This window comes from Prionailurus viverrinus, chromosome C1 (genome assembly GCF_022837055.1).
Source record: "Prionailurus viverrinus isolate Anna chromosome C1, UM_Priviv_1.0, whole genome shotgun sequence".
NCBI lineage: Eukaryota > Metazoa > Chordata > Mammalia > Carnivora > Felidae > Prionailurus > Prionailurus viverrinus.
The window spans coordinates 179,630,073-179,654,247 of record NC_062568.1 but is presented as its reverse complement, the minus strand read 5'-3'; the positions used below and the strand labels follow the sequence as shown (position 1 = coordinate 179,654,247).

General features: G+C 46.4%; 1 protein-coding gene and 1 long non-coding RNA gene across 11 annotated transcripts in view; one reads left to right on the top strand and one right to left on the bottom strand.

Annotated features, from left to right (window-relative positions):
* ERI3 (ERI1 exoribonuclease family member 3) overlaps positions 1–7,298 on the bottom strand; it is a 128,240-nt gene extending 120,942 nt beyond the window's left edge. For 4 of the 9 annotated variants that reach the window (XM_047870035.1, XM_047870039.1, XM_047870036.1 and 1 more), the window contains exons 1-2: positions 6,912–7,270; positions 4,819–4,894 (exon numbers count right to left, since the gene is read on the bottom strand). In XM_047870035.1, the coding sequence (XP_047725991.1) occupies positions 4,819–4,894; positions 6,912–7,046 (211 nt within the window). In that variant the 5' untranslated portion in view covers positions 7,047–7,270. The other 5 variants (XM_047870040.1, XM_047870042.1, XM_047870044.1 and 2 more) reach the window with 4 other exon arrangements.
* Positions 7,299–7,455: 157 nt separating this feature from the next.
* On the top strand, positions 7,456–23,891 carry LOC125173897 (uncharacterized). 2 transcript variants are annotated; one of them, XR_007155180.1, is made up of 3 exons: positions 7,456–7,628; positions 8,319–8,337; positions 23,669–23,891. It is a non-coding gene; the product is annotated as an uncharacterized LOC125173897 (long non-coding RNA). The 2 variants fall into 2 exon arrangements; XR_007155181.1 differs by lacking the exon at positions 7,456–7,628 and adding an exon at positions 7,910–7,990.
* Positions 23,892–24,175: the final 284 nt, after the last annotated feature.

Genomic DNA, 24,175 nt, shown 5'->3' with positions numbered 1-24,175 from the left:
GGGAACAGTATTCCCATTTTACATACAAGAAAACTAAGCCTCAGAGGCACTCAGTTCTTCAGGGCCCTATTCTCCTCTCCCATGTTTGAGGGCCCACATTCCCTACTTGATTGAGCCCCAGATCATCCAAAGGGCTAAAAATGCATGTCAACTTCAGTTTTTCCTTTGAGTTAAGGTGTGGCTTTAACTAAAAGTAACTCAACCATAAGCAATGATAAGTCTGTCCAAAATCACCCAAATTTGTTATCATAATACATTTATTACATTTTAACAAGAAAAACAAATTGCAGCCTTGGGTACAAAAAACAGAAACAGGAAGTGGTGCCTTGGATTAAAACAACTGTAGCACAAGAAACTCAAAGCCTCTTCTCAAACACAATTCCAGAGGAGGAGCAGAGGAACTGGCAGGGGCAGGGTGACAACCAGAACTTGCTCAGGTCCCCAGATGTGATGTTTCCTTTTACAAATCTGTGCCTTGGCAAATGCTACTTTCCCTCCTTTGGAATGTTACTTCCATTTTCACCAGGCAAATTATTGCTCCTTCTTCAAACTGCAGCCCAAAACTCCCTTTTAGTAGCTTTCTCTGACACTCCATCAGAAAGCTACTGTTTAAATGTGATCCAGTAACACATTCTACTCCTATTTCATAACTTTTGTTTCACTATATTGTAAAATTTTAGTTAATCTATTTCTCCTGCTATAATTTTCAGAGTTAGGTGAGAAGGATGTAAGATAGCAGGTATAGGTATGTGTATGTGTGCATGTGTGTGTAAAAAAGCATAATTTCTTTGACTTGTTTCTTGTCAGACCCTTTAATGCATTTTAAAATTTCAAGTAGCATTAAAGAAAAGCATAAGATTTTTTTTTTTCCACCTTAATAGTGCAGGAGTTTAAAAACTCTAAGAAATGGGGCGCCTGGGTGGCTCAGTCGGGTAAGTGTCTGACTCTGGCTCAGGTCATGATCTCACACTTGGTGAGTTTGAGCCCTGCATCCGGCTATGAGCTGACAGCTGCTTGCTGACAGAGCCTGCTTCTCCCTCTCTCTCTGCTCCTCCCCTGCTTGTGTGCGCACACATGTGCACATGCGCTCTCTCTCTCTCAAAAATAAATAAACTTTAAAAAAAAATCTAAGAAACACAGAGATAGACACAGATCCTTAAGGGCAAGGACCACATTTTACTCATTTTTGTATTCCCAGCACCCAGCACAGGACCAGGCACAAAGTTAGTGTGAATCAATGTTTGTTGAATGAATATGCCCAAATTTTTCAAGTGCTCTGGAATCAGAACATGTTAGAACAGAGCACACCCTAAGCCCCAAGCAAAGCTTCTTTTTTCTCTTTCTCCTTCTTCCTAGCCCACCCTATTCTGTCCTCCCCAGTTAAAGACAGAGAGAGACACCACATTGCCTTGGTGCTGGAATACTATTAAAAGGATTAATTTAGGGACCGGTGTTTGGACTGTCACATCCAATCACTACCCACAGATCTACAGCTTCCCAAATCAAGCTCATGCAAAGAGGAATCAATTGCAAGGACACAGAGGGTCTGAACAGGCATACTAATGGCCTCCTGAGGTGCCAGCGGCCAGCTCTGACACTCCCATAAATTATCTGCCTTTTGATTTTACCTGTAGCTGTGGGGCACAAGGCACAATTTTGAACATATCAAAGCAATCTCTTGTAACCCAAGGCTCCCCCAAGAATGTCCCCAAAGAGGGAGGGGCTAAAAACAATGACCCAAAGGGAATCTGCTTTCCTGGTCCAAGCAGTCATCAATTAAAACCCAACAGGACCAAGTGGATAAAGTGGGACCCAGATCATTTCTAGCACATCTGGACAAAGCATGCATCAGTCTGCAGTTCTGCAATGACTACATATCTCTCACTTGAAGGAAGAGAAATCACAGCAATAAACTAACACAATTTCATCTGGAGGCAAATCTGCACTAGCTCTGACAGTACCTTATAGCATGACCTTGGGCAACACACTTAACCTTCATGGGCCTCAGTTTCCTCACAAGGGTAGCAGAGACAATAATACTGACCACCTGATTCATTCCTAGAGTGATGGTGAAAAGTAATAAAAAACATTCAAGAGGCACTTTACGAAGATGTAGGGCCACAAGGGTGGAAACACTAATAAATGACCCTAACCAAATGGGAGAAATGACTGGTCACACTTTGGTGAATTTCTTTCAGGTAGCTGCTCACTCAATTCACTTCACTGATGGTACTGGGGCTAAGGTCTACCCTGAAGAAAGTTCTGATTTTCTGGACTCCTGATGTCTGAAAATTTTCCATTATGAAGAGTGGCCCCTTGCATTAGTTATAACTTCCTCCTGTCTACTGGCTGCCACCACCAGTGGTTATGTTTCTATCATATGGCCTTAATGACAACTCTGAGGCCCCCAAACATACTAAGCCAAAGGCCAACTCACCCTATTGTGGGCTGCTTTTTAAAAAAATTATTAATTGTGTCAAATACTATTAGTGACAAAAGTTATTAAAACACTGTGCTGGGGCGCCTGGGTGGCGCAGTCGGTTAAGCGTCCGACTTCAGCCAGGTCACGATCTCGCAGTCCGTGAGTTCGAGCCCCGAGTCGGGCTCTGGGCTGATGGCTCAGAGCCTGGAGCCTGTTTCCGATTCTGTGTCTCCCTCTCTCTCTGCCCCTCCCCCGTTCATGCTCTGTCTCTCTCTGTCCCAAAAATAAATAAACGTTGAAAAAAAAAAAAACAAAAAAAAAACACTGTGCTAAGAACCTTACATACATTAGCTCATTAAATCCTTTAATAAACCCTATTAAGTCCCATTATCTGCATTTTACAGATAGGAAAGTAAAGCTCAGAGAGATAAGTCACTTGCCCAAGGTCACCTAAACACCATAATATAGGCTTTCAGAAACCTACAGACTTCCTTCCAGCAATGCAAGCAGGCTTACAGAAGGAGAAAGACAATTCATTGGGCACTCAACAGATACTTTATTTGCCTCCTGTGCCTGGCATATACCATCATATCTGAACCAGGAGACAGTCCCCAAAACAGAAAAAGGTCATCAGTCTGCTACAAGCAAGGAAAGGAAAGATTGAGTACGACATATAACAAAATGAGGACAATTCCCTAGGAAGCTTAGGAAAATGGGTCCTTCTTTGTATAGTTCAAAAAGTTTAAAGCAACTGACATTATGCTATGAGCCCTAAGACCAACATCCCTACCAGGGTTCCATTTATTCCCTACTTCTTGGATTAGAAAAGACTTCCCCAAACCTTTTCACTCATTCTACACCTACTTCCCCTTCCTACATCTTTTCTAGTCTGTAAAATAGGAGCTGGTATCACCAACTCCTTTGGTAGACATGCTTTAAGCTCTAGTCAATGGCCAGGAAATCAATAAAGAGAACCAGTATATACATTATGCAAAAATTCAGTTATACCCAATTTTTAAGTGTCAAAATACTGCCTCAAAGGGGTAAATATAAAATGCTGCCCACGTAACTATCACAGGCTCCCTACTGGTCTCTGCCTTCAGTATCATCCCCTTCAGTCCATTGTTAACGCTGAAATCAGAGCAAATGTTCTAAAACACAAATCTATTTATCAGTACACAGCTTAAAACTTTTTAATGGCTTCTTACTGCTCTTATGATAGTCTGATCCAGGTGTTGGCAAACTGTGTTCCATGGGCCAAATCCAGCTGCCACCTGTTTTTATCAAGTTTTACTGGAACATAGCCATGCTCATTCATTTTCATACTATGCTTTCATGCCGTAACAGCAGAGTCGAATGGAACTGAATAGTTGTGACAGAGACCCATGAAACCTAAATAGTTACTATCTGGTCCTTTACAGAAAAAGGACCTAGTCTCTTCCTGACTAGTCTAACTTTTTCTCCATCCATCACCTAATCCTAAAAGCTTAAAAGGCCTTGGCCTCTGCTTACCTTTCCTGCTTCATTTCTCATCATATTCTCACACTTCTTGCCCACTGGGTACGCTACGTTTTAATCACACTGAAATTCAGTTTCTCAAACCCAACAAAACTCTGACCTTCACACTTGGTCCCTCATGTCTTCATCTAATTCTAGATGAGGGGGTTCTTTCCTCTGAGAAGCCTTCCCTGAGCCTACAGGTCTGGGTTGAGGACCTGAGTACTCCAAAAGCACCCAAACTTACCCTACCATAGCACTCCCAGAGTGTATCATAACTGCTTCTTTACTATCTTTCTCTCCCCAGAATTTGTAAGCCCTGTGGCATCAGAGACAGCAGCCGTCTTGTTTACTACAATTCCAGGACCTAGCAAAGCACCTGGCCCTTCATTATTGAACAAACAGCTTCTGATATCCTGGATATCAATCATCAGAGTCTGCCTTTTTAGTCAGTCCTGATCCTTATAAAATGGATAGACTGGGATTAACCATTCACCCAACAATGACTCTCAATCCAAATCAAACCAAGATCCCAAAGGCCTTGGTCAAATGCATTATCAAAGCCAAATGAATGTGTTCCTCCCTATTATCTTAAGCTGTGTATTTCTCAGGATGAAAGACTGTTCTGGCTGTATTCAACCTTCCTGAACCTAAAGTAGGCACTCATGCAATGCCCACAAAGAAATCATGACAGAACTTGAGTCTGGATAGCCCACCTCCAACTATCACCACTTTATAGACTTTTGGTACATTTCAGTAGTCTTTGAGCACATGGCATCTTATCAAAAAAAGCTACAGAAAAAAACAGTCTGCACCAACCACCATCCCCTCACCCTCCAAACCCAAATACTCATAAGAAAGAAGTCAAGCCAAACTTGACCATGCAACAGGATTCTCACCTCTCCTTACTTCGAAGATGCCAAGACTGCCAGCTGGGGATGCTGAAGGTTCTGTGAGAGCTGGAAAGCCCCAATGCTGTGGATAAATACACATCTCTGCAACAAGTCTATTTCAGTATAAAGGATCAAATCCCCAGGGGCTGCTGCTGTTTGAAACAATTTAAGGGTCCAAATCTCAAGCCCCTAAACTCAAAACTACTTTGGGATAAGTTATCTATATGGATGAACAATGCCTGAACAGAGCTTTTGGAAGCTATATATATAGTACCATATATTTTCAGAATGATGAATTTCATGTTCTCTGGTAGCATACTTCTCTTCATAAGGAGGTTATCTCCTAGAAACACTAAACATTTATAATATCTGAGCTTGGACTGAGAAAGATGGCCGTGAAGTGGTGTCTCTCAGGATAACACCAGAATCCTAGTCTACTCGAGGATGGGTAACTGGTAAGGCTGATAATATTCAGAACTCAGGAACTGAGGCCAGGATTGGAGGAGGGGCTGTTTGCCACAAACCCACAGGTCTTACTGCAAATGGCCAAATAGACCATTAAATACTTACAGGATACCTCCAGGTCTACCTCAAGTCCTAAGAAATTCAAAGTGTAACCAAACCCTAAGTCAAATCATTAACGGACACCTATCATACTCATCACCTAATTTAGATCTTTCAGAAGATTAGAAGCTGCAGAGGTGCTCCTGTAAGTGGGCAATGCCCTTTGCACAAAGAAACACTTAGGTTTGGAACCAATCTATTCCTGTCTACCACTCTACACATTTAAGACTTTAGTCTACTCAAATCCCTTAGGAAAGACCACTCACCAACCTAACCGACCACAAAGAATACACTTTTCAAAATGAAAGAGAATAAAGGCACTTTTATTTGGAAATTTCAAGTTGGAAGGAGAGCTCTCAGCCAAGCTCTAGGACCTAGCTAACCGATTATTTACAGGATCTTTGGGCAGGAATTGTTAACGAGCTTTTAATTTGGAGTGCTTAAGTTGCCAAAGTGCTCTGAGCTCCAGTGAAGCACCACAGAATCCATAAAGGAGACCTTATCAATCACTTCCCGGCAGCTCCCTTCCCCCACACCCCACCTCTCTGAGGAAAGGCAGCCAAGTGGGTTTCTAACCAAGATCACAGACACACACATTAGTGGAGTCACACTCCAAGTCCCTGTTTATAAATTGGCTTTTAAATGGTAGGGGATTCAGGTATAATATACTTAAGCTCCAGGCACGAACCCACTAAAACAAGGCATGCCATGTATGATAAAGTCAGAATAAAGCAGAATTTGATGAAGCCAATTTCTGGTAGAAACGCTACAATCAAGAATCAATTCAGCCAATCACAACCTACTATAGTTCAAATAGCGTATAGTTTTTAACCAATGGGATTCGTGGTTTTTTGCCCCTCAGCTCACAGAATGATAAAATGTCTGATAAGAGCTAATACCATAGAGGTGGCCGGAGACCTAGAGCAGAGACAATGATGGGCATTATCAATTTGCAAAATCCAACCCTAAGGGCAGAATCCAAACACCCCATAAGGGGCCACATTCAGCATCTTCCAAGTCAACTAGGAGCAGTTACATTTTGCAAGAACTCGCAGTCAAGCCCTAATCCAAGTTCATGCTTTTTTGTTTTAAGAAAACACCTGTTGCTGGAACATTTGCAGGAAAAGCAAACAGAAAGCTAGCTAGGTTAGGCCCCTTATTCGCTCCTACCATCGCTACTACCACTGCTACAGATTTACAAATAGGTAAAATGCTAACACCGTGTGTGTGCTGGAGAGGGAAGAATGGGTTCTTCTATCTACCACCTCTTTACTGAGTTATGTCCTCTGTGGTCAAACCTCTTGCTCTTCCCTAGTAACCCTAAGTAAGAAGTTAGCACCCTTAATCACCTCACCCAGTCGGTCTTGCAAAGCCCTGCCCCGCTCCCTCTCAGCCCGAACGTTATTCAGTAGATCATGCATCCAGGATGAGCACGTGGGCTAGCACCCCAGGTTGCACATAGTGTGCGCGCCGCGACCCTCACCCCGCATGCATTAACCAGGGCCCAATCTGGGGGGCCTCTCCCCATCACCCACCCCAGGGTGTTGCCCCCAACTCGGACCCATCCAAGTCCAGGGGAGAGTAAGGGGAGGGGCAGGGGGCCAGGAGACCAGCCCTCCTTCCCAGGGCCGCCCCCGCCCCCCGTCAGCGGCGGGAGAGGCTGTCGCCATGGCAACGCCCCCTCCTCGGGGCCAGCGCGGCAGGCTCCCTCCAGGTGCAGGCCCCGACGTCTCCCTCGGCCTCAGCAGGCGCTCGGGGCAGTTTACGGCGGCGGGCGCGGCCCGCGCCGACTGCGGCGCCAGCCAGGCAGAGGCAAGGCCAGCTCCGCCCGCTCCCCACCGCCCGTTCCCGGCCGCCTCAACAGCGGCAGCCAGCACCACGAGTCCACAACACACCGACTCACCTCCGCGCACTCTGACCCCGGCCGACGCGACTGACGGGCGGGAGCGGTGGCCAACCACTGAGCCCGCCGCTTGCTTCTCCGACCAATGGGCTGCAGGGAGGCGGGGCTTCTTCTCCCCAAATGCTTGCTCTCCCGCCGACATGCGCGCTAAGGTCTGTCAAGATGGTGACTCCCCGCGTCCGATCTTATGGGATTTGTAGTTTTGAGGTTGCACGTACTCAGAAGAGAGTGAAGGGGGAGTTCACTTCGGAGCTGTGAAAGAAATTTTTTAAATAACAAAAACTTTCTAAGACCTAGAGCGACCCAGGTCCCCCATTTCCGTTTTCCCACCTCCCAATATACTCATGAGGTGAGTATAGGCTCATAAAATGACGTGTTGTATTTAGATGACTGCTCGTGATTAGTTCATTCAACAAGTCATTATTATCATCCATATTCTGAGGTGGGTCTGGGGAGAGCTGAGAGGAGGGAGAATTTAGGCTAAGAAGAAAATTCTTAGATTTTTGAAGGGCGTTCCTACGGAAGAGGGAACTGACTTGTTCAGGTTGGTTCCCGTGGAACATCAGAGTTAAAAGAGTTCTGGCCTCAACTATAGGGAGCTACCACAGAGAGTCTCTTCTGTCATCTGGAGGGAAGTGTGGCCAAAGCTCGAGACGTGTTTCTTCATCTTGGTTATGGCTCTTTGGGAAGCCACGGGTAACAGGTTCTGAGGTGGGAAACCTGGGCCTTGGCCAACGATGGCTTTGATAGCCTCCCCATCAGCCAGGAACCATCTTCTGGGACCAGCTTGGTCACCAAGCCCTCTGTCTGCCATTTGCACATTTTCACTTAAGAAAATGATGTAATTTCTGGGCCCTACTACCTCTGTGAAATCTGACCTTTAATATAATGGTTCCTGCCTGAACTGGGAATGCCTAGTAATACCCCTATCAGGGAATGTCTTCCTTAATCCTGCATAATAGGTTAAGTGATTCTACTCTGCACTTACAGAATTTATTGCATTGTTTTATAATTGTCTATTTCCCTGTCTCTCCCCCAGGCCTGTAAATTCACTTAAGGTAAGCATTATTTCTATATTGTTTATCAGTAATACCCAGCACAGTTCCAAATATAAAGCAGGAATCTGGTAAATGTTTGTGGACAAATGAGGAAACAAACATCAGCAGGGACAGATGTCACTTAACCCAAGGTCAGTAAAGTGGATGCACATCTTCCTAACCTTTGATTCTTAGAGCTGGAATTGAGTCTTCTTCCTCCCGTTGATGTCATCGAGACATTAATCCCAGTTGATTAGTCAGTCAATATATATTTATAGTGTCTCTGTTAAGTGTCAGGCACTGTTTCTGTTGCTAAGGATTCATTGGTGAATAAGACACATAAAACCTGTGTCCTTGAGAAGCCTTTATATTGGGGAGGAGAAAAGAGAGGCAGAACAAACAGATAAGTAAATAGACAAATGAGAGGCCCTGAGATGGTCTCTCCTGTCCTTGGCTTTGTTATGTCCTGAGTCTGGCCTAAGAATAGGGCACAGCCAACCTTCTTGGCTGTAAGAATGAAGTACACCTACTGTCTATAGATTGGAGGCTTCTTTTAAGGCCCAGCACCAGTATCCTCCAAGGAGCCATCCATGGTCCCCTTAACTTCTCCAGAATGTGCTCTTTCCTACTTGGTACTCTAGAGCTCACCTTTACAGCTTCCGGAACTTCCGGAACCAGCCTATAAGCTCTTTTTGAACAAAGACCAGGCAAAATGTATTCAAATAATACAACAGTTTAAGAGCTAAGTATATACGTGGTGCCTTACACCGCTGCCAACCCAGCATTTGGCTCCCTCAAGCCTTTGGCTCTGTTGTGATTCCCTCTGTTTTATGGTTTCCCAGAAAACAGCCTGAGTAAAGCTTATTGTGGTAAAACTTCATTGGGAAATACAAGCCCTGGGCAGCAAGAGTTGAGGAGGCAAAGGGAAGTGAGGCAGAGAAGAAAAGAAAGAAAATATAAGGTTGTGTATTATAAAGTTGACCAGAGCTTCAAAAGAAACACGACTAGTTGCTCTCTTATTTAGGCCATATAAAACCATCACTTATCAGGGAGAAAGGGAGAGTTGTGTTACCCCACTACTCCGGTAGCCACAGGGGACACCAGATCCCACACCCTAAAGCACAGTGGTTCAACAGACTAGAAATGATGAGAGGAGTCATAGCCCCTGGTTTGGCCAAATTAGGCCCACTGCAGTCCCATCACTGTGGGCACATTGGAGGCTCTGTCCAAACCTAACCCTTATCCCTGAGGAGGCTAAGACAACCAGATGTCTTAGTAAATGAGGTGACCGTAATGGCAGCTGGGCTGCCCAAAAAACCAAGTGGCCAAAGCCCTGGTGTGGGGGTATAGATGGGGCAAGTGAATTTTTGGAGGCAGATGAACTGAGTCCAGTACACAGACACAGATATACCTTGGGCAGCCTCCAGGCTTCTGGATTAAGCGACTGAGCTAAAGTGAACGCTGAGAGCAGGAGCTAAAGAGACCAAGTTGGTTCTTCTGCTGCCCTTTGAAACCACAAGGGTGGCCAACAATCGTAGGGCTTACCAAGCAATGGAAGGGCAGAGAACCCAAGGACCCAAGAACAGTGCATGACAGCTCCCAAACTTGGCACAGCTGAGACAACCCAGACTGGGTCTGAAACTATTTTATCTAAGAACCGGGAAAGCTGCTTCTGCTGTTCACAGTCCCTGTAAGCTGCATAAGACAGCATAGTGTGGTTACAAGGAGTATGAGCTCAGAGAAAACCTGTTCAGGTTTGAGTCCTGGCTCCATCTGTAGCAAGCCACTAACTCTCTGAGGCTCCATTTCTTCATCTCTAGAGTGGAGATAATACTAGTACCTACTTAGTAGAATTAAATACAAACATGCTTAGCATGGCATCCAGCATAAAGCATAAAGAGTTCAGTAAATATTGGCTCTTATTACTATTATTCTCGCCCCTCCTCCACACCTCTCTCCAACTCTTCTTCCCACCATGACCACCACCACCACCCCACCTTCTTACTCCCCCCCCACCACTACTGCCCACAGTCTCTGCTGCAGAAGCTGTGGGAGCTGGACCTGGTCATGCCTTCTTCACCCTGCTTTTCCCCAGGGCTGTTCCCCATGAGCCTGAGCCATTCATCTCCCTGGTGACCTGAATCTGAACTAAGAGATGGATGTGGGGTGGCTGAGGCCAGGGTGGTAATGTGCTCCCTTATCTCTATGCCCCTCACTGGGGCCTAGTTAATTTTCCCTTTGATTTTAATATAGATTTATTGAAAGTTTCAGTTATCAAAACAAACTGCAGCAGCAAATTGGTGTTCTTTGCAGGCCTACAAGTGCCTATAAAGCTGCCATGCTCGGGAACGAATGGCGCTCTCCGGGAGGTCAGTCATGGCAACAGGAAGTCCCTGGGGACACACACACTGCAGTTTAATATTTTTCTTATTAGCCTTTTTCTTCTTGGCCATCTAAGCCTCCCCTTTAAATCGGAAATCAAATGGAGCCACCTGCCCAGGGAGGCTCTCTTGCCCAAGCTGTTCCACTTTGCCTTCTCTGTCCTAGCCTCTTCAGCTCTCATTCTCTGATTTCTCCCTGCCTTGCCCACTGTTCAGAGAGTGTGGTGATTCACATGCCCCAGAGATGTGGCTCACAGTCCTACCCCAACTATGGAAGGTTGGCTTGGGCTATCTAGCCACTCTAGTCAGCAGAGGCAAAGCATTAGAAAAGATTGGGGCCCCAGGCCTCTTCTAGATCTGGTGCTCAGAGGGGAGAAAAAAGACAAGGTTTTAAAGCAAAAGAGTTGTTTGGGGCACCTGGCTGTCAGAAAAGAGTATGACTTTTGATTGCAGGGTCATGGGTTTGAGCCCCATGTTGACTGTAGAGATTACTTAAATAAATAAAACAAGAAGGAAGGAAGGAAGAAAGAAAGTTGTTTTTAAAAAGGCAGACAATCCTGTCAGGATCTATTGAACTCAACAGAAGCAAAAAGGAGATGATGATCCTAGAGACTGGACAAGTTTTCCTTCCAGCCCCAAAATTGTCTGATTTCATTCCCATTTCCCCACTGCCACTCCCAATATAGCCTCTCCTCTCAATCGCAACTTGATTTTTGAGACCCTCTGTTCTTTGGTCCCAATGTGCCTCTCTAAGAACCAGCCTGGTTTATTACCTCCATTGCCTTCTATAACTAAAACCACACACTGCCACCTCTAGGCTCTGGAATCAGTCCTACCCTAGGGGAGGGCCTCCATGACCTGGTAACCTTGAGGGCACCATCATCTCTTCTGGACCTGAGCTGCTGCTGGGTCACCTGTACAGGCCACATCTCAATTCCCATTGTCCTCTTCTTGCTCTTAAAAATTTCCTGCCAGCATTAAGGGCTACTGCCCTTCCTCAGAACTTGGACTCTGAAAACTATTGCTGTGTGGCTAGAGTGGTGGAAGGTGCTAAGGTTTGAATCCAGACAATCCAGGAATTGATTCCTGGCTCTGAAATTTACTGACTCTGTGACTTGGGAAACATCTTTGTGGTGTCATTGCACCTTGTGCTTATGCCTGCCCTTGTCTGCCTCTGTATCTTTCACCTACAATATTCTGTGGTCCTCAAAGAAGAGGACTATGTTTTAATCATCTTTATATTCCAAGTGAGTATATTTGATGAATAAGCAGTCACCTTATCTTGGCCTGTTTCCTCCACTATGAAGTGGAGATAATATCTGCATAACCAAAAAAGTGAAGAAAGCATCTACCACAGTACCCACACTTCTCCTGAGGTTGGTCATCAGCCACCAGTGCTCCCACCTTTTGCCTGTTCCCATCACAGCTTCAAGTTCAACTCTCTCCTACTGCCTGTTAGAGCTTCCTATCACTGATCAGATGTCTGCATTCACCCTGGACCCTTTGGAGTGGTACTGATGTCTCTTCTCCACCAAACCAGGCTCCCTCAATTTTTCCAAACACACTCATGAACTGCTGCCTCCTGGTGGCTCTGTTTCTATTCCATAGACTGCCTTGTAGTTTGTCTGTAGCATTGCAGATATTCCCTACCATCTATTACAGCTAGTAGCATCAAGGAGTTTATGTTAACATTAATACACCAGTCTTGCTAATTCTAGACCTCTACCTGCTCCTATAGAAATAACAATCCCTAGCAATGTTTCTTTAAAAAGCTTCAGTTGTGCCCATGGATCAGTCAAAGCTACTGTGCTCCACTGGTTTCTGTCACTAAGTGCACCATAGATGCTGGCCTTGAATGCCTCTGCCTGATATGCTGAATTCTCATGGTATCATGACCATGTGAGAGCACAGCACTCTCTCACAAAGTAAGAAGAATCCCTCCATATTTCATTTAGCTAAGAGGATGTGAAACCCTACAGCAGAATGTTTGAGCTCTTAAGTGTTTCAGAGACAGCTCTTTCCACTTATTTAACTCATTCTGCATGCCTACAACCATGAGAGTAGCTGGGATAGGGTGAGTTTATGTAAGAACCAACACAAAGAACCAGAGCCATGGTCCTCTTCAACCATCAGTCTTGCTGTGGAAATTGGCTCATCTTCCAGACTCCTCCCTCCTCAATCATTAAGCCTCTCTCTCCCAAGCTCTGCTGGCCCTTCTAGCAATCTGGTGTTCATTGTGTTGTTCACATACCCCTACTCTAATCATGTTGGTGTATACTGGCCAGGTTTGGTTCAAATTTATTTTTCTCTGAGAGGCTTTGTACCCCCATGTAAAACAGTAGATTCAAATAGATGTTTAGGTCAGGGGATATTGCCTAACTCCTCACAGTGGATGTAGCCCAGTATCATCCCCAACCCACTAGGACCCCCATTACACTGCATATTTCCCCCAAGATTTAGTGAATAAACTTGTACTGCCTGCTACTTTCCTTGATCTTCCTAGACTAATACAGCCTTGTTCTTCCACTGGACCCCTTGTGATTTCATAGTTCTTCCTTCCTGGTCTTGACTTGGCCTTCAAGTGCTTTACAACTCAGGCTCCAACCTACATTTCCAGCCTTATTTCCTAGTAGTTCTTTACCTCCCCCTCTCTTCCAGGACAAAAGGACTATTACTCATCAAGGTGCTTTGTATTTCCTTACCTCCAAGACTTTATTTGCTGGTGGTGCTCTCTCAACTAGGAGTAACCTCCCCATTTTCAACTCTACCACTGAACCCCCAGAGAAATGTGCTCTGCCCCAGGAAGCATTTCCTGATCCTCAAGTGATTGTTCCTTCCCCTCTCTGAGCCCTAAACCCCATCTGTGTGTCCTGTGCAGCATGGCATCCACAGGACCAGGGTCTTGCTCAGTGTTTTTTTTTGTTTTGTTTTGTTTTGTTTTAGTTGACTCCACATCCAACATGGGGCTTGAACTCACAACCCTGAGATGGAGAATCGTGTGCTATACTGACTGAGCCAGCCAGGAGCCCCTTGGCATTTTTAATCTATAGGCAGTGTCTGACCACACCCCTCAGGACCTGAAAGATGCTATGGGGCTTTTAGGAGGCATCTGAAGCCTTCAGGGGGATCTCCTCCAACAACCTCAGCTAAACTAAGAGCTTGAGCCCACTCTTCTTAAAGTGTGTAATTTTTCAAGATTCAACAACATTCTTTGAATACCTGCTTTGTGCTAGGCTCCTTGAAAGCATGGGACAAAAGCATGAGCAATAGACACAGTTCCTGCCCTCGTAAAGCTTACACTGTAATGACAGAGACACTGGTAAAGAAATGTGTCACTTCAGAGTGATAACTGTGATCATAGAGACAGACCACTTACAATGAAAGTTTGAAGAGGAGGCACTAATCACAGCTGGAAAGGTTTAACATTGAAGTCCAGTGTGTTTTGAGTAGTAATTTCCCAGACCAAGGAGTGGGGGGAAGACAAGAAGACAGGGCATTCCAGGCAATGGGAATAACATGAGCAAAGTCATGAGGCAAAGAAATGGCCTACATGTGGATGGGAAGAAACTCAGTGCTATTGGAGCAGAACGTGTGACAGAGCCAGTGGTGAAAGAGGAGTTTGAAGTAGGCAAGGGTTAGATCATGCCTAGTCTTTTTTTTAAAAAAAATTTTTTAAGGTGTTTATTTATTCTTGAGAGAGAGGGGGACAGAGCATGAGAGGAGAAGGGTCAGAGAGAGGGAGACACAGAATCCGAAGCAGGCTCCAGGCTCTGAGCTATCAGCACAGAGCCCGACGTAGGGCTTGAACTCAAGAGCCATAAGACCTGACCCAAAGTCGGCACTTAACCAACCAAGCCACCCAGGAGCCCAAGATCATGCCTGGTTTTAAAGTAAACCTTCTTAATGGGTTTGGACTTGAGCTTGAGGGCATTAGAAAGCCACTGACAGGTTTGAAGCAGAGCAGTGACTAGGTCTGTTCTGTGTTAGAGCAGTGCTTCTCAAACTTTAGTGTGCATTCCAGTCACCTGGGAATCTTGTTAAAATGCAAATTGATTATGGGGTCTGGGAAAGGCCTAGATTCTGCATTTCTAACAGATTCCTTAGTGATGTTGATGCTGCTGGTCCCCAGGCCTCACATGGAGTAGCAATCCCTCTGGCCCATCTTCCCTAAATGCATCCACTTACATCTGCAAGCACAGAGCATTCTCTCTGCTGAAAATGGTCCAAGGCTGCTGTGGCTCTTCGCTTTTAAGAAGTGCCTATCTTTTAGAAGCTGTTTATTGAATATGTATTTGCTATATGTCCGTCTAGCAGAGAACCAGGGGCAGGGCTGGGGGGCTGAGAGAAAACAAAAAGCAAGACATTTTCCTGCCCAAAAGTATTTGGTATCATCTCCGAAGAGGCAGCTTTCCCTGAGCTGCCCTCTGCCAGACCTGTCATAAACATGGTAAATGAGGCCTGTCTCAGTGGTACTCCCTGGGGCCCCCACCACTTCTGCAGCCCCATCCAGAAATGAGCCTGTTTATCCCTAACGGTTGTCTCTGACCTCTAAATCAATTCCCTATCTGATACAAAAACTCCAATCCTCCCAACCAGCCTCCCAATCCTCGACTCTGACAGTTTTTAAGACTGGAGGTGGTATATGATGACAGCCATTCCCAGCCCAGGCTCTGAAGTAAAACTGCCTGGATTCATAGCCCAGCTATACTACACATTAGCTGGGTGACCTTGGGCAAGTGGCTTAACTTCTCTAAGCTTCAGTCTTCTCACCTGTAAATTGGGGATAATAATTATTTCTGCATCATGAGGCTGTTGTGAGAATCAGTATGTCAATGCATATAAAGCATAGCCTCTGAAACATGCAGAGAACACCCAATAACTGCTAGGTATTATTTTCATAAATATGAAAACTTGTGTGTGTAGAAGCTTATCAAAGCCCTTTTGGAAGCCTGTATAAACAAAAGTCCCTGTCATCCCTTATCTACCTATGATGGGTTTTCCTGCTGCCATTAGCCCCTCTCTAATGCTGGGGAGCCAGAGGCAGCCTTGGAGGTCAGTGCAGAGAAGCCTTGCCCTTGGGAGGAAGCAGTCCTTGGGGCCACTTTTGGGACAGGAGGCTTCAACCTGCGAAAACTGAGGCTCTGTGTTGGAGAGGGATCCTTTGTGGATCCCCTCCTACCTCAACCCCATCCCCGCAGTGTCCCCTCTGTCCGGGGTCACCCAGACTGCCCCTCCTTCTGGCTGCAAGGAAAGAGGCAGCTTCAATCATTCATCTTAATGTCTCTATTAAGCAGGGTTATGACCAGGACGAGACAAGAAACAAGGTCTTTTAGTGTAAAAACATGGCTCCCAGGGCTTGGCCTCAGGGGACTCCTCCCCTGCACTGCTGCTGCTCCCAGATACCACAGCTGGAGGGCCAGTTGAGGCCCCAGATTGAACAAAATGATTCTGCCCTGAGTTCTCTTTCTCCTTTTCCTTCCTGGATCCTTCTATGAGGCTGCCCAGAGTTTTCTTTTCCAAAGAGAAGAACGATGACTTGGCGTTTAGAGGCAGCCACGAGGGTCTTGAAGCTATCTGCTTAGGCCTGCACCCAGACTTGGGATCACTATTCTCATCACCTTCTCATCTCTTGCCAGCAATGTGGAAGCAGTTACAGCCTTAGCCACTAGGCCCTGGGGACAACAGGGCCTCACCTGGAGTCTGGGCTCAGAGCCTAGGAGATAACAGGAGTATTCCTGATTATGGAAAGATCTTAAAAAGACCATACCATAAGTCCCCATCACTCATATTAGAGGTTTAGGAGCTACTGGTGGAGTCAGCATATGCTGGGACCTGGGGCCTGGGTTCTAGGGCAGTAGCTGTCCTCCTGAGGAGCCCCACGCTTACTGATTCTTACCTACACCCATGCACAGGCAGGGATTTGTGAGCAACAGCAGGATCAACCCCCTCACCTGGGAAGAAGGGCTGAGTCTCCTAGAGAACTAGAATCAAAAGGCCTCAAAAAGAGCATGTGCACAGATCCAGCCTTCAGAGGCATAGAAAGAGTCCCCAGATAACTACTCCCATAGTTAGTAATGTCCCCGTTAGAACACAAGTCCTTTAGCTAACCGGTGCTGGAGGGTAAGAAAGTAGAACACAGAGAGGTCAGGTACCAAAGAAGGAGACAGGTCCTTCTCAGCAACACTCCTTGCTGACCACAGCCCTCCTAATCCTCGGGCCACTAACTTCTATTTCCCACTGTGCTGCTGCCTTCTCACTGGTCCTGGAATTTCCCTCTCTATCACTACTTACCCTAAATGTGACCTTTCTCTGCGAGCTTCCCTGAATTGGCCTTCCCTTAGGTGGGCTGGCAAAGACGAAACGCCCTAGTGTGGGGCCAGGTAAAAACGCGTTCACATCCTGGCCCTACCTTGTGACCCTGTGCAAGTCAGCGCTGCTCCCTGAGCTTTAGTCTGCTCTTTTGTTCTTACGATTTTGAGGAGTCAATGAGACAGCATGCATGCATTTGTTTGGCTTAGTGTAGAACCAGGAACACCGGGGAAAGGGAGAAGGGATGGAAGAGAGCACTGGGAGTTTCACTCAGGGTGTGTGGGTAAAGGGGTCTTGACTAAGGAGGGCTGCAAGAGCAGGGGGGCTGTGGAGGGAATGCCAGAGCAGCTGAGGGCAGCACAAAGTCAGAGTGAGTTAGCGCTGGTCCCAGGGGCTGCATGAGCCAGGCAGGCTTTTACAGAGATATCCAGGGAACAAGAAATACCAGCAAGGAAGTTGCCCCATTAATAAATAAGAAGGTGGGAAATTAATGATGGTCTGAAAATGGCTGAGCTACTGAACTCGTTCTTTAAATCTGTCTTTAACAAGAAAAATAAAGAAAAGAGATTTGGCCAATTAGGAGGTAATGAAGACATTGTAGAAATAGCACCTGACAAAAGCACACGTGGTGGTGGGGGTGTTGCTGGGTGAATATCCAATGGCTTTGACCCTGCTCCCTTCAAAAGGAGAATGCCAGAGAAGCGGGGGTGGGGGGGGTGGGGGGGTTGCAGGGACAGCCGATCACTGCAGGGCCTGGGAAGGGGTAGGGAGGAAACTAGGGGTGGGGGCAGGATACTGTCTCCTGAGGAGGCTGGAATGAAGGTGAGAATGGGGGGTGGAGGGGACAGATGGAGGTAATAAGAGGGGGCCCAGAGAGGAGAGATCTCTAAGGGCAGAGAAAACCAGAAGGACCCTGATTAGAACTACAAAAGAGCTAGGTCCCTTTTAGGGAGTCTATGCCTATAAATGGAAGAAGGGAAGAGGAGAGGGGGCATGGGAGGGAAGGAAAGAGAAGTCAGGGGGGCCTGAGAGAGAGAGGGAAAGGTAACTGCACAGAGAAAGGAAGATTAAAGATGGTACTTGGGCAGGGCTTAGAGAAGCAGCTGGGGTGGAGGGTGGGAGGAAAAGGGGCCCTTTTGCTAAGTCGAGGAAAACCACATTGCTAGCCAGTTCTAGCCCTCCACTGAGGTGTAGGTGATCCACCCAGGGAGCAGAATGGCAGCCTCTGTGACAGGTGGCAAAAGGATAGAGGGCTCACAGGTTGAGTTTACTTAAGCAGGGGAGCTCAAGAAGTAAGGGAAGGGGAAGCTAGAAAGATGAGGGTGAGAAAGGAATCTCAGAGCAACTTTACCACTGTGGGGGAGCTTTTGGGGGAAGGAGTGTGAGGGCAGCACAAAGTCAGAGTGAGTTAGCACTGGTCCCAGGGGCTGCATGAGCCAGGCAGGCTTTTACAGAGATATCCAGGAAACCACCCAGGCTCACTGCTGTAGCAGTCCTCATCCTAGCCACACTCTATGAGGAGGTAAGAAAGGATGGGTGCCTATGAGACCAGCAGTGCCACAGAGAAGGCCATTTAAAGGAAGGCTCTTGGGAAGATCTAGGCAGGGAGGGAGTGCAAGGCCTTGAAGGAAGGAAGGAAGGAAGGAAGGAAGGAAGGAAGGAAGGAAGGAGAATACAGATCCATCTACTCTAGCCACCCTTCCCCTCTCCTACACAGAAATAAAGGCAGTCCTATAGCTAGGAAGGGAGCCCTCTGCTCCCTTAGCCCTCGCATCCTTTTCCAGGCCAGAGACTCCCTCTCCTGTAGCCGCTGGATCCTACCTTTGGACTAACCTCCCTCCACCCCCACCCAGGGAAGCCAATACCCACAGCTCCCCAGGGACAGATGTGGTCTGGTCTAGGAAGCTTACCAGCTCCAGAATCTGTCCTGAATCTGCATCCGGAATTCAACCCAAAGTGGCTGGGCTATAACAACACTGACACCGTCTGCATGGGGGCATAGGGGGTAGGAGCAATGAAACTGCAGGAGAAGGAGAGGGCAGCCAGTGATGAATAGGGGCAGCCAGAGCCTCGTTAGAGGGGGGTGTGGAGAGGCTGGCCGCTGCAGGGATGAGCCCTGGGCCTGATTTATCATCTTCAGAGCTGATCTGAGCGAGAGGGGTTAAGTAGCAAGTTAATGAAATCCACAGATGCCGCTAAACGGGGAGAGCGGGGAGCACCAGGCTAGAAGGGGTCCAGGAGGGAGGCAGGCAGGCAGGCTGGCCACTGAAGAGGGGATTCATCTGGAGGGGAGAGAAGATAGACATGTTCCCGCTGAGGGGGATCCTGTCATAGTCTCTGAAATCCAGTTTGGGCCAGCCAGAGAGAAAGAGGTTAGACAGACAGCAGGGATTCAGGGAGAACCCAGGTCCCATCCCAGGGACATCCTAAGTCAAGCTTCACAGCCCCCTGCTCCAGTCCCAGTGGGCTTCAGCAAACACTTACTGGGCGGCCCCTGAGCCCCTGAGACCAGGAGGTGAATCAGAACAGGTCTCTGCCTCTCTTTCCCCCAGGCTGATTGGTGAAACAAGTAACTACAGTTCGCTGTGATAAGTGCAGTTGAGCAACACAAAAGGAGGGAGCAATTAATTCTGACAGGGGAGGGCAGGGAGGTCAGGATGACATTAAAGCAAGGCTTGAAAAATAAGGGTTTTACCAGGCAGAAAAAGGAAAAGTGGGATTCTGGACAGAAGGAACAGCATGAGCCAAGGCCAGGAAAAGCACAAAGGAAGCCAAGGGAAAGGGAGCTGACCTGGCAGAGATGCCTGTTCAGGGAAGGGAAGGGGCAAGGGGAATGCTACCAAAAGGCCTGTGTGTTCTACCACAGGGCTCTCAGCTGGAGGCGCTGGGTGTTGTAAGGCCAGCGGGTCCAGATCCTATGGTGGTCCTGTAGTGGTCTGAATGCACAGGACAGACACAGGAGCAGCACAATCCTGGCCAAAAGAGCCCCTTCTGCATGCTGACCTCATGCTCTGTCTCCAACAGTAAGCCTGGACCTCCATTCTAGGGCTGACACAGAATTAAATAAAGTCATCCATAGAGCTTTTGGCACAGGCCTGGCACACAGTACATGCTTACTAAATGTAAATTATTATTTTGGTAGTTAATATTACCAGGCTGAACTAAAAACAAAAACCAAAAACAAAACTGGGTTAGTGTAGGACTGAAGCTCCAAAATGCACCCAGGGGACAGGCAGAGACGTGGTTACTTAATAGGTAAAACTTAGGCCCACAGGGCAGAAAGTAATCAATCACTTTAATGATACAGTGGGACAGAGTACTGCAGACATCAAGACTGAGATCCCCAAGAAGGGGAAGATGACACATAGGCTATAACTAAAGGAACTCTGAGGACCAGACCATCAACACTTCCATCCAGACCCAAGAGGAGCAGCTTTGGGAAGCAGAGGAGAGCAGTTTGCATCTTAGGGCCAAATAGCCAAGCCATCTTTTTCCTCCTTCAGCCCACAGAGCTACCTGGGCAAATGAGCTACCTGGGCAGCCTTTTCTATTGATGCCCTCCCTTTCCTACCCTTGTCCTGAGCAGCAACCCTGCCCTTATAGAAGAACCTCCCCTAAGAGAAGTGGCAAGGGTATAGCAGCAAGACATCTGGTTCACTCATTTTTATCCTATAGTAATTAGGTATTCACTGAATATTTGTTGGATGAAGGAATGGGTGAGCTCGTAAAAATCTTGAAGCTCTTCAGCAGAGCACAGCACAGCCATAGTGAAAAACCTCCCCCTGCCCACCACACACACACACACACACACACACACACACACACACACACAACTCTTTCCTCATTCCTCATTCTATCTCATGGCAGCTGGCGTGAAGAGATTGGCTGATAGTGTGGCTATTTAAAGATTAGGCCTTGGAGTCAGACAGTCCTGGAATTCAGACTTTGGTCTTAAGGAGCACCAACTCTGTGCTCCTTAAGAAGTTACTTAACCTCCCTACATTTCAGCTTCTTCTGTAAAATGGGAATAATAATAATAGTGCCTACTTCATATGTAGTATAGGTTAAATTAATATATGTAGTATAGATTAATAATTCATAACAGTTTGTGTGAAGAACTTAGTACAGAAAAACTGGAACAGAAAAAGTAACTTACACAGATGGAATAGGATTTAATCAAATTAAAACAGTAGTAGAGAAAACATCTTAATTCCCCTTCACCTCCACTTTATCCCTTCAGATCTTCTCTGGGTGCCTGTACTCCCTCTGCTGCTGCATGGTTTTTCAGGCAGGTCTTATAACTTCATCCTCTCACTAAAACTGAATTCTGAGATCCGCTGAGTCATGAGGTTACTCAGGCTCAGTGACAGTCCATCCTAAGATAGAAGAGCTACATGTGAGGTCGAGTATGGGTAGAACTGGAGGGCACAAGCAAGCCGCAGCGCAGTATCGCAGGCTCCCATGTCATCTACCACCGGTGCAGCCAGTGCCTCTCATCTGCACATCTAACTTGTACAGAGGGCTTCCTTATGACCAGAAAATAGGAGGGAAAAGCCCCACCTTAGTTCATGGGTGGGTTGATGCAGTATGTGAGTCCAAGCTGAAATGGACAGTGGCTATACTGAAAGACAGTGGAGAGGGAAGATCCTCCCAATGGGCAGGGCCCTTAGTCGTTTACTTTATGTAAAAAGCAAAGGGATTCAAGGATAGAATATTTATGGACTCATGGGCAGTGGTAATGACTGTGCTAACTGGAAGGGGCAAGACTGGAAGGTCACAGACAAGGAGGCCTGGGGTAGTAGCCAGTGAACAGATATATGAGAATGGGCACAAAATGTGAAGATCTTTGTATTACATGTTAGTGCCCACTAGTGAGTATCCACCATGGGAGGAGAATTAAACCATTAAGTAAATAAAATGACTCATCCCACTGATACCAATCAGCTTCTATCATTGGCTACCCCAGTCTCAGCATGATGAATGCATGGATAAAGTAACTATGATGGCAGGGATTTTGGAAGTTATGCACAGGCCCAAGAGCATGAGTTCCCACTTACCAGGGCTGGCCTAGCTACTGCCACTGTGGAATGTTCAATCTGCTAGTCACAGAGACCAATGCAAAGTCCCCAGGATGGCACCATCCATTGAGGAGGTCAACCAGCCAGTTGATGGCAAGTTGATTATTTTGGGCCCTTTCCATTTTGGAAGAAGCGGAAATTCACTCAGGAATAGATCTATATTCTGGTTATGAGTTTGTGTTTCCTGCCTACAGGGCTATAGCCAGTGCCATCAAAAGAAAGCTTATAAAGTGCTTGATCCATCAGCATACAATCTTATATGCTACCTACCATATCATACCAATGGATCTACTTTATAGCAATGGAGGTGCAAGAGTGAGCCCATAACATAAGGTCCATTGGTTGTGTCACATGCTATAGCACCTGGAAGCTGCTAACCTAATTGAACAATGCAATGACCTATTGAAGGCACAGCTGAACCACCAGCTAGGAGATGATACTCTATGAGAATGGGGCACCATCTTTTTGGATACTGACTCTCAACTGGGGACAGTTTTGCCTCCTAGGGCAATTGGGTAATGTCTGGAGACATTTTTCATTTTCTCCACTGGAGGAGGGGAGAAAGAGAGGTAGTGCTACTGGTATACAGTAGGTAGAAGTCAGAGGTGTGCATCCTACAGTGCATAGGACAGTCCTGTCCCTCTCCTCCCCACCTCCAAATAAAGAATCATCCAGCCCCAAATGTCAATAGTGCTAAGATTGAGAAACTCCATTGTGGGACACAGCATGCATTTTAAATCAAAGACCTTTATATGTAGATGTGTCCCCATTGGGGTCCAGAAACCAAGGTCTCATTATAATTACTCCCAGTGATCCACTTGTGGAATATGTTATGCTGGGCTTTGCAAATTTAGAATAGCTGATTCCCAAAGGGGAGCATTTCTGTTAGAAGACACAGCAAGAGTCCCACTAAACTATATGAGATGGCTGCGTCCTGGCTTCTTCAGGTTCTTCATGCCAAGGACACAGGCAAGAAGAAAAGTCACTGTATCTTGGCAGAGGTAATTGGCTTAGATCATCAGGAGGCAGTAGGGCTGCTGTTAACACAATGGGAGTAGCCAGGTGATTCATGTGACACGTGATCTGTTAGTACTCCCTTCTCCTAATTTAATGGTATAGGGACAAGTGCAACAACCCCAGCCTGAGGAGGGCATGGTAACCAGTCTGAGATCCCTCAAGGATGTGAATCTTCATCATGCCACAAACCAAACTACCATGACCAACAGATGTGCTAGCTGAAGGTGAAAGGAATCTGGCATTGTGAACAGAGAAGGAGTGAAATGGATAAAAGCTGTGACCCTGAGATCAGCTCCAATAGTGGGGTCTGTAGTCATTCTTCAAACCTTCCTCTTCTGTAAGTTTCCCCTGGGAAGAGAGGCCCACTGAAATCCTGGAGGATGTGCTCTCAGAACTAATATGAAAAAGTGAATTCAAGTGGTACCAGGGTAGATTACAGTGAAGGCAGTGATCTGCTGCCTTTAGGAATGAAGGACCAGTTCCTCCAGTTGCTGGGAGTGCTGCTAGCAGCCTTCAATTGTTAGCCTTGTTGGGGGATGGCTGCTGAAGAAAATTTCTTTGTTCAAGGTCCTATCTCCTTCTAAGGACAATTCGCATCAATGACTGATCAATACTGAGAATAAAGATCCAGCCCGCTTGTCCCAACTCTGGATGACTCTGAAAGACCATCCCAGCTCCAGGGCTTCCTATGGGACTAGCTGAGGACTTTGTTGGGACTGCTTCACAATTCAGCTTCTCCCTCTGCCTAATCAGCCTTCCTTCTATTGGTGTTGATCCCAAGAGCAGTCTATTAAACATCTTGTATGCTAATCTTTGTCCCGGAATCTGCTTTCTAGGGAACACAACACATGACAGTCAAAAACAAAATAAGACCTCTATTCATATTGAGGCTACATTCTGGTGTGGGGGGGGAGGAAGCAGGCAAAAAACCATAAGCAAATAAGTAAGTTATCATTAAGTATGTTGGAAGATGATAATTGTGATAAGTTCTAAGGAATAAAGAATAAGTAGAGCAGAGTAAGGAGATCAGTAGTGCCTGGGTATAGGAGTTGGCAGACAGGATGCAGTATTAAA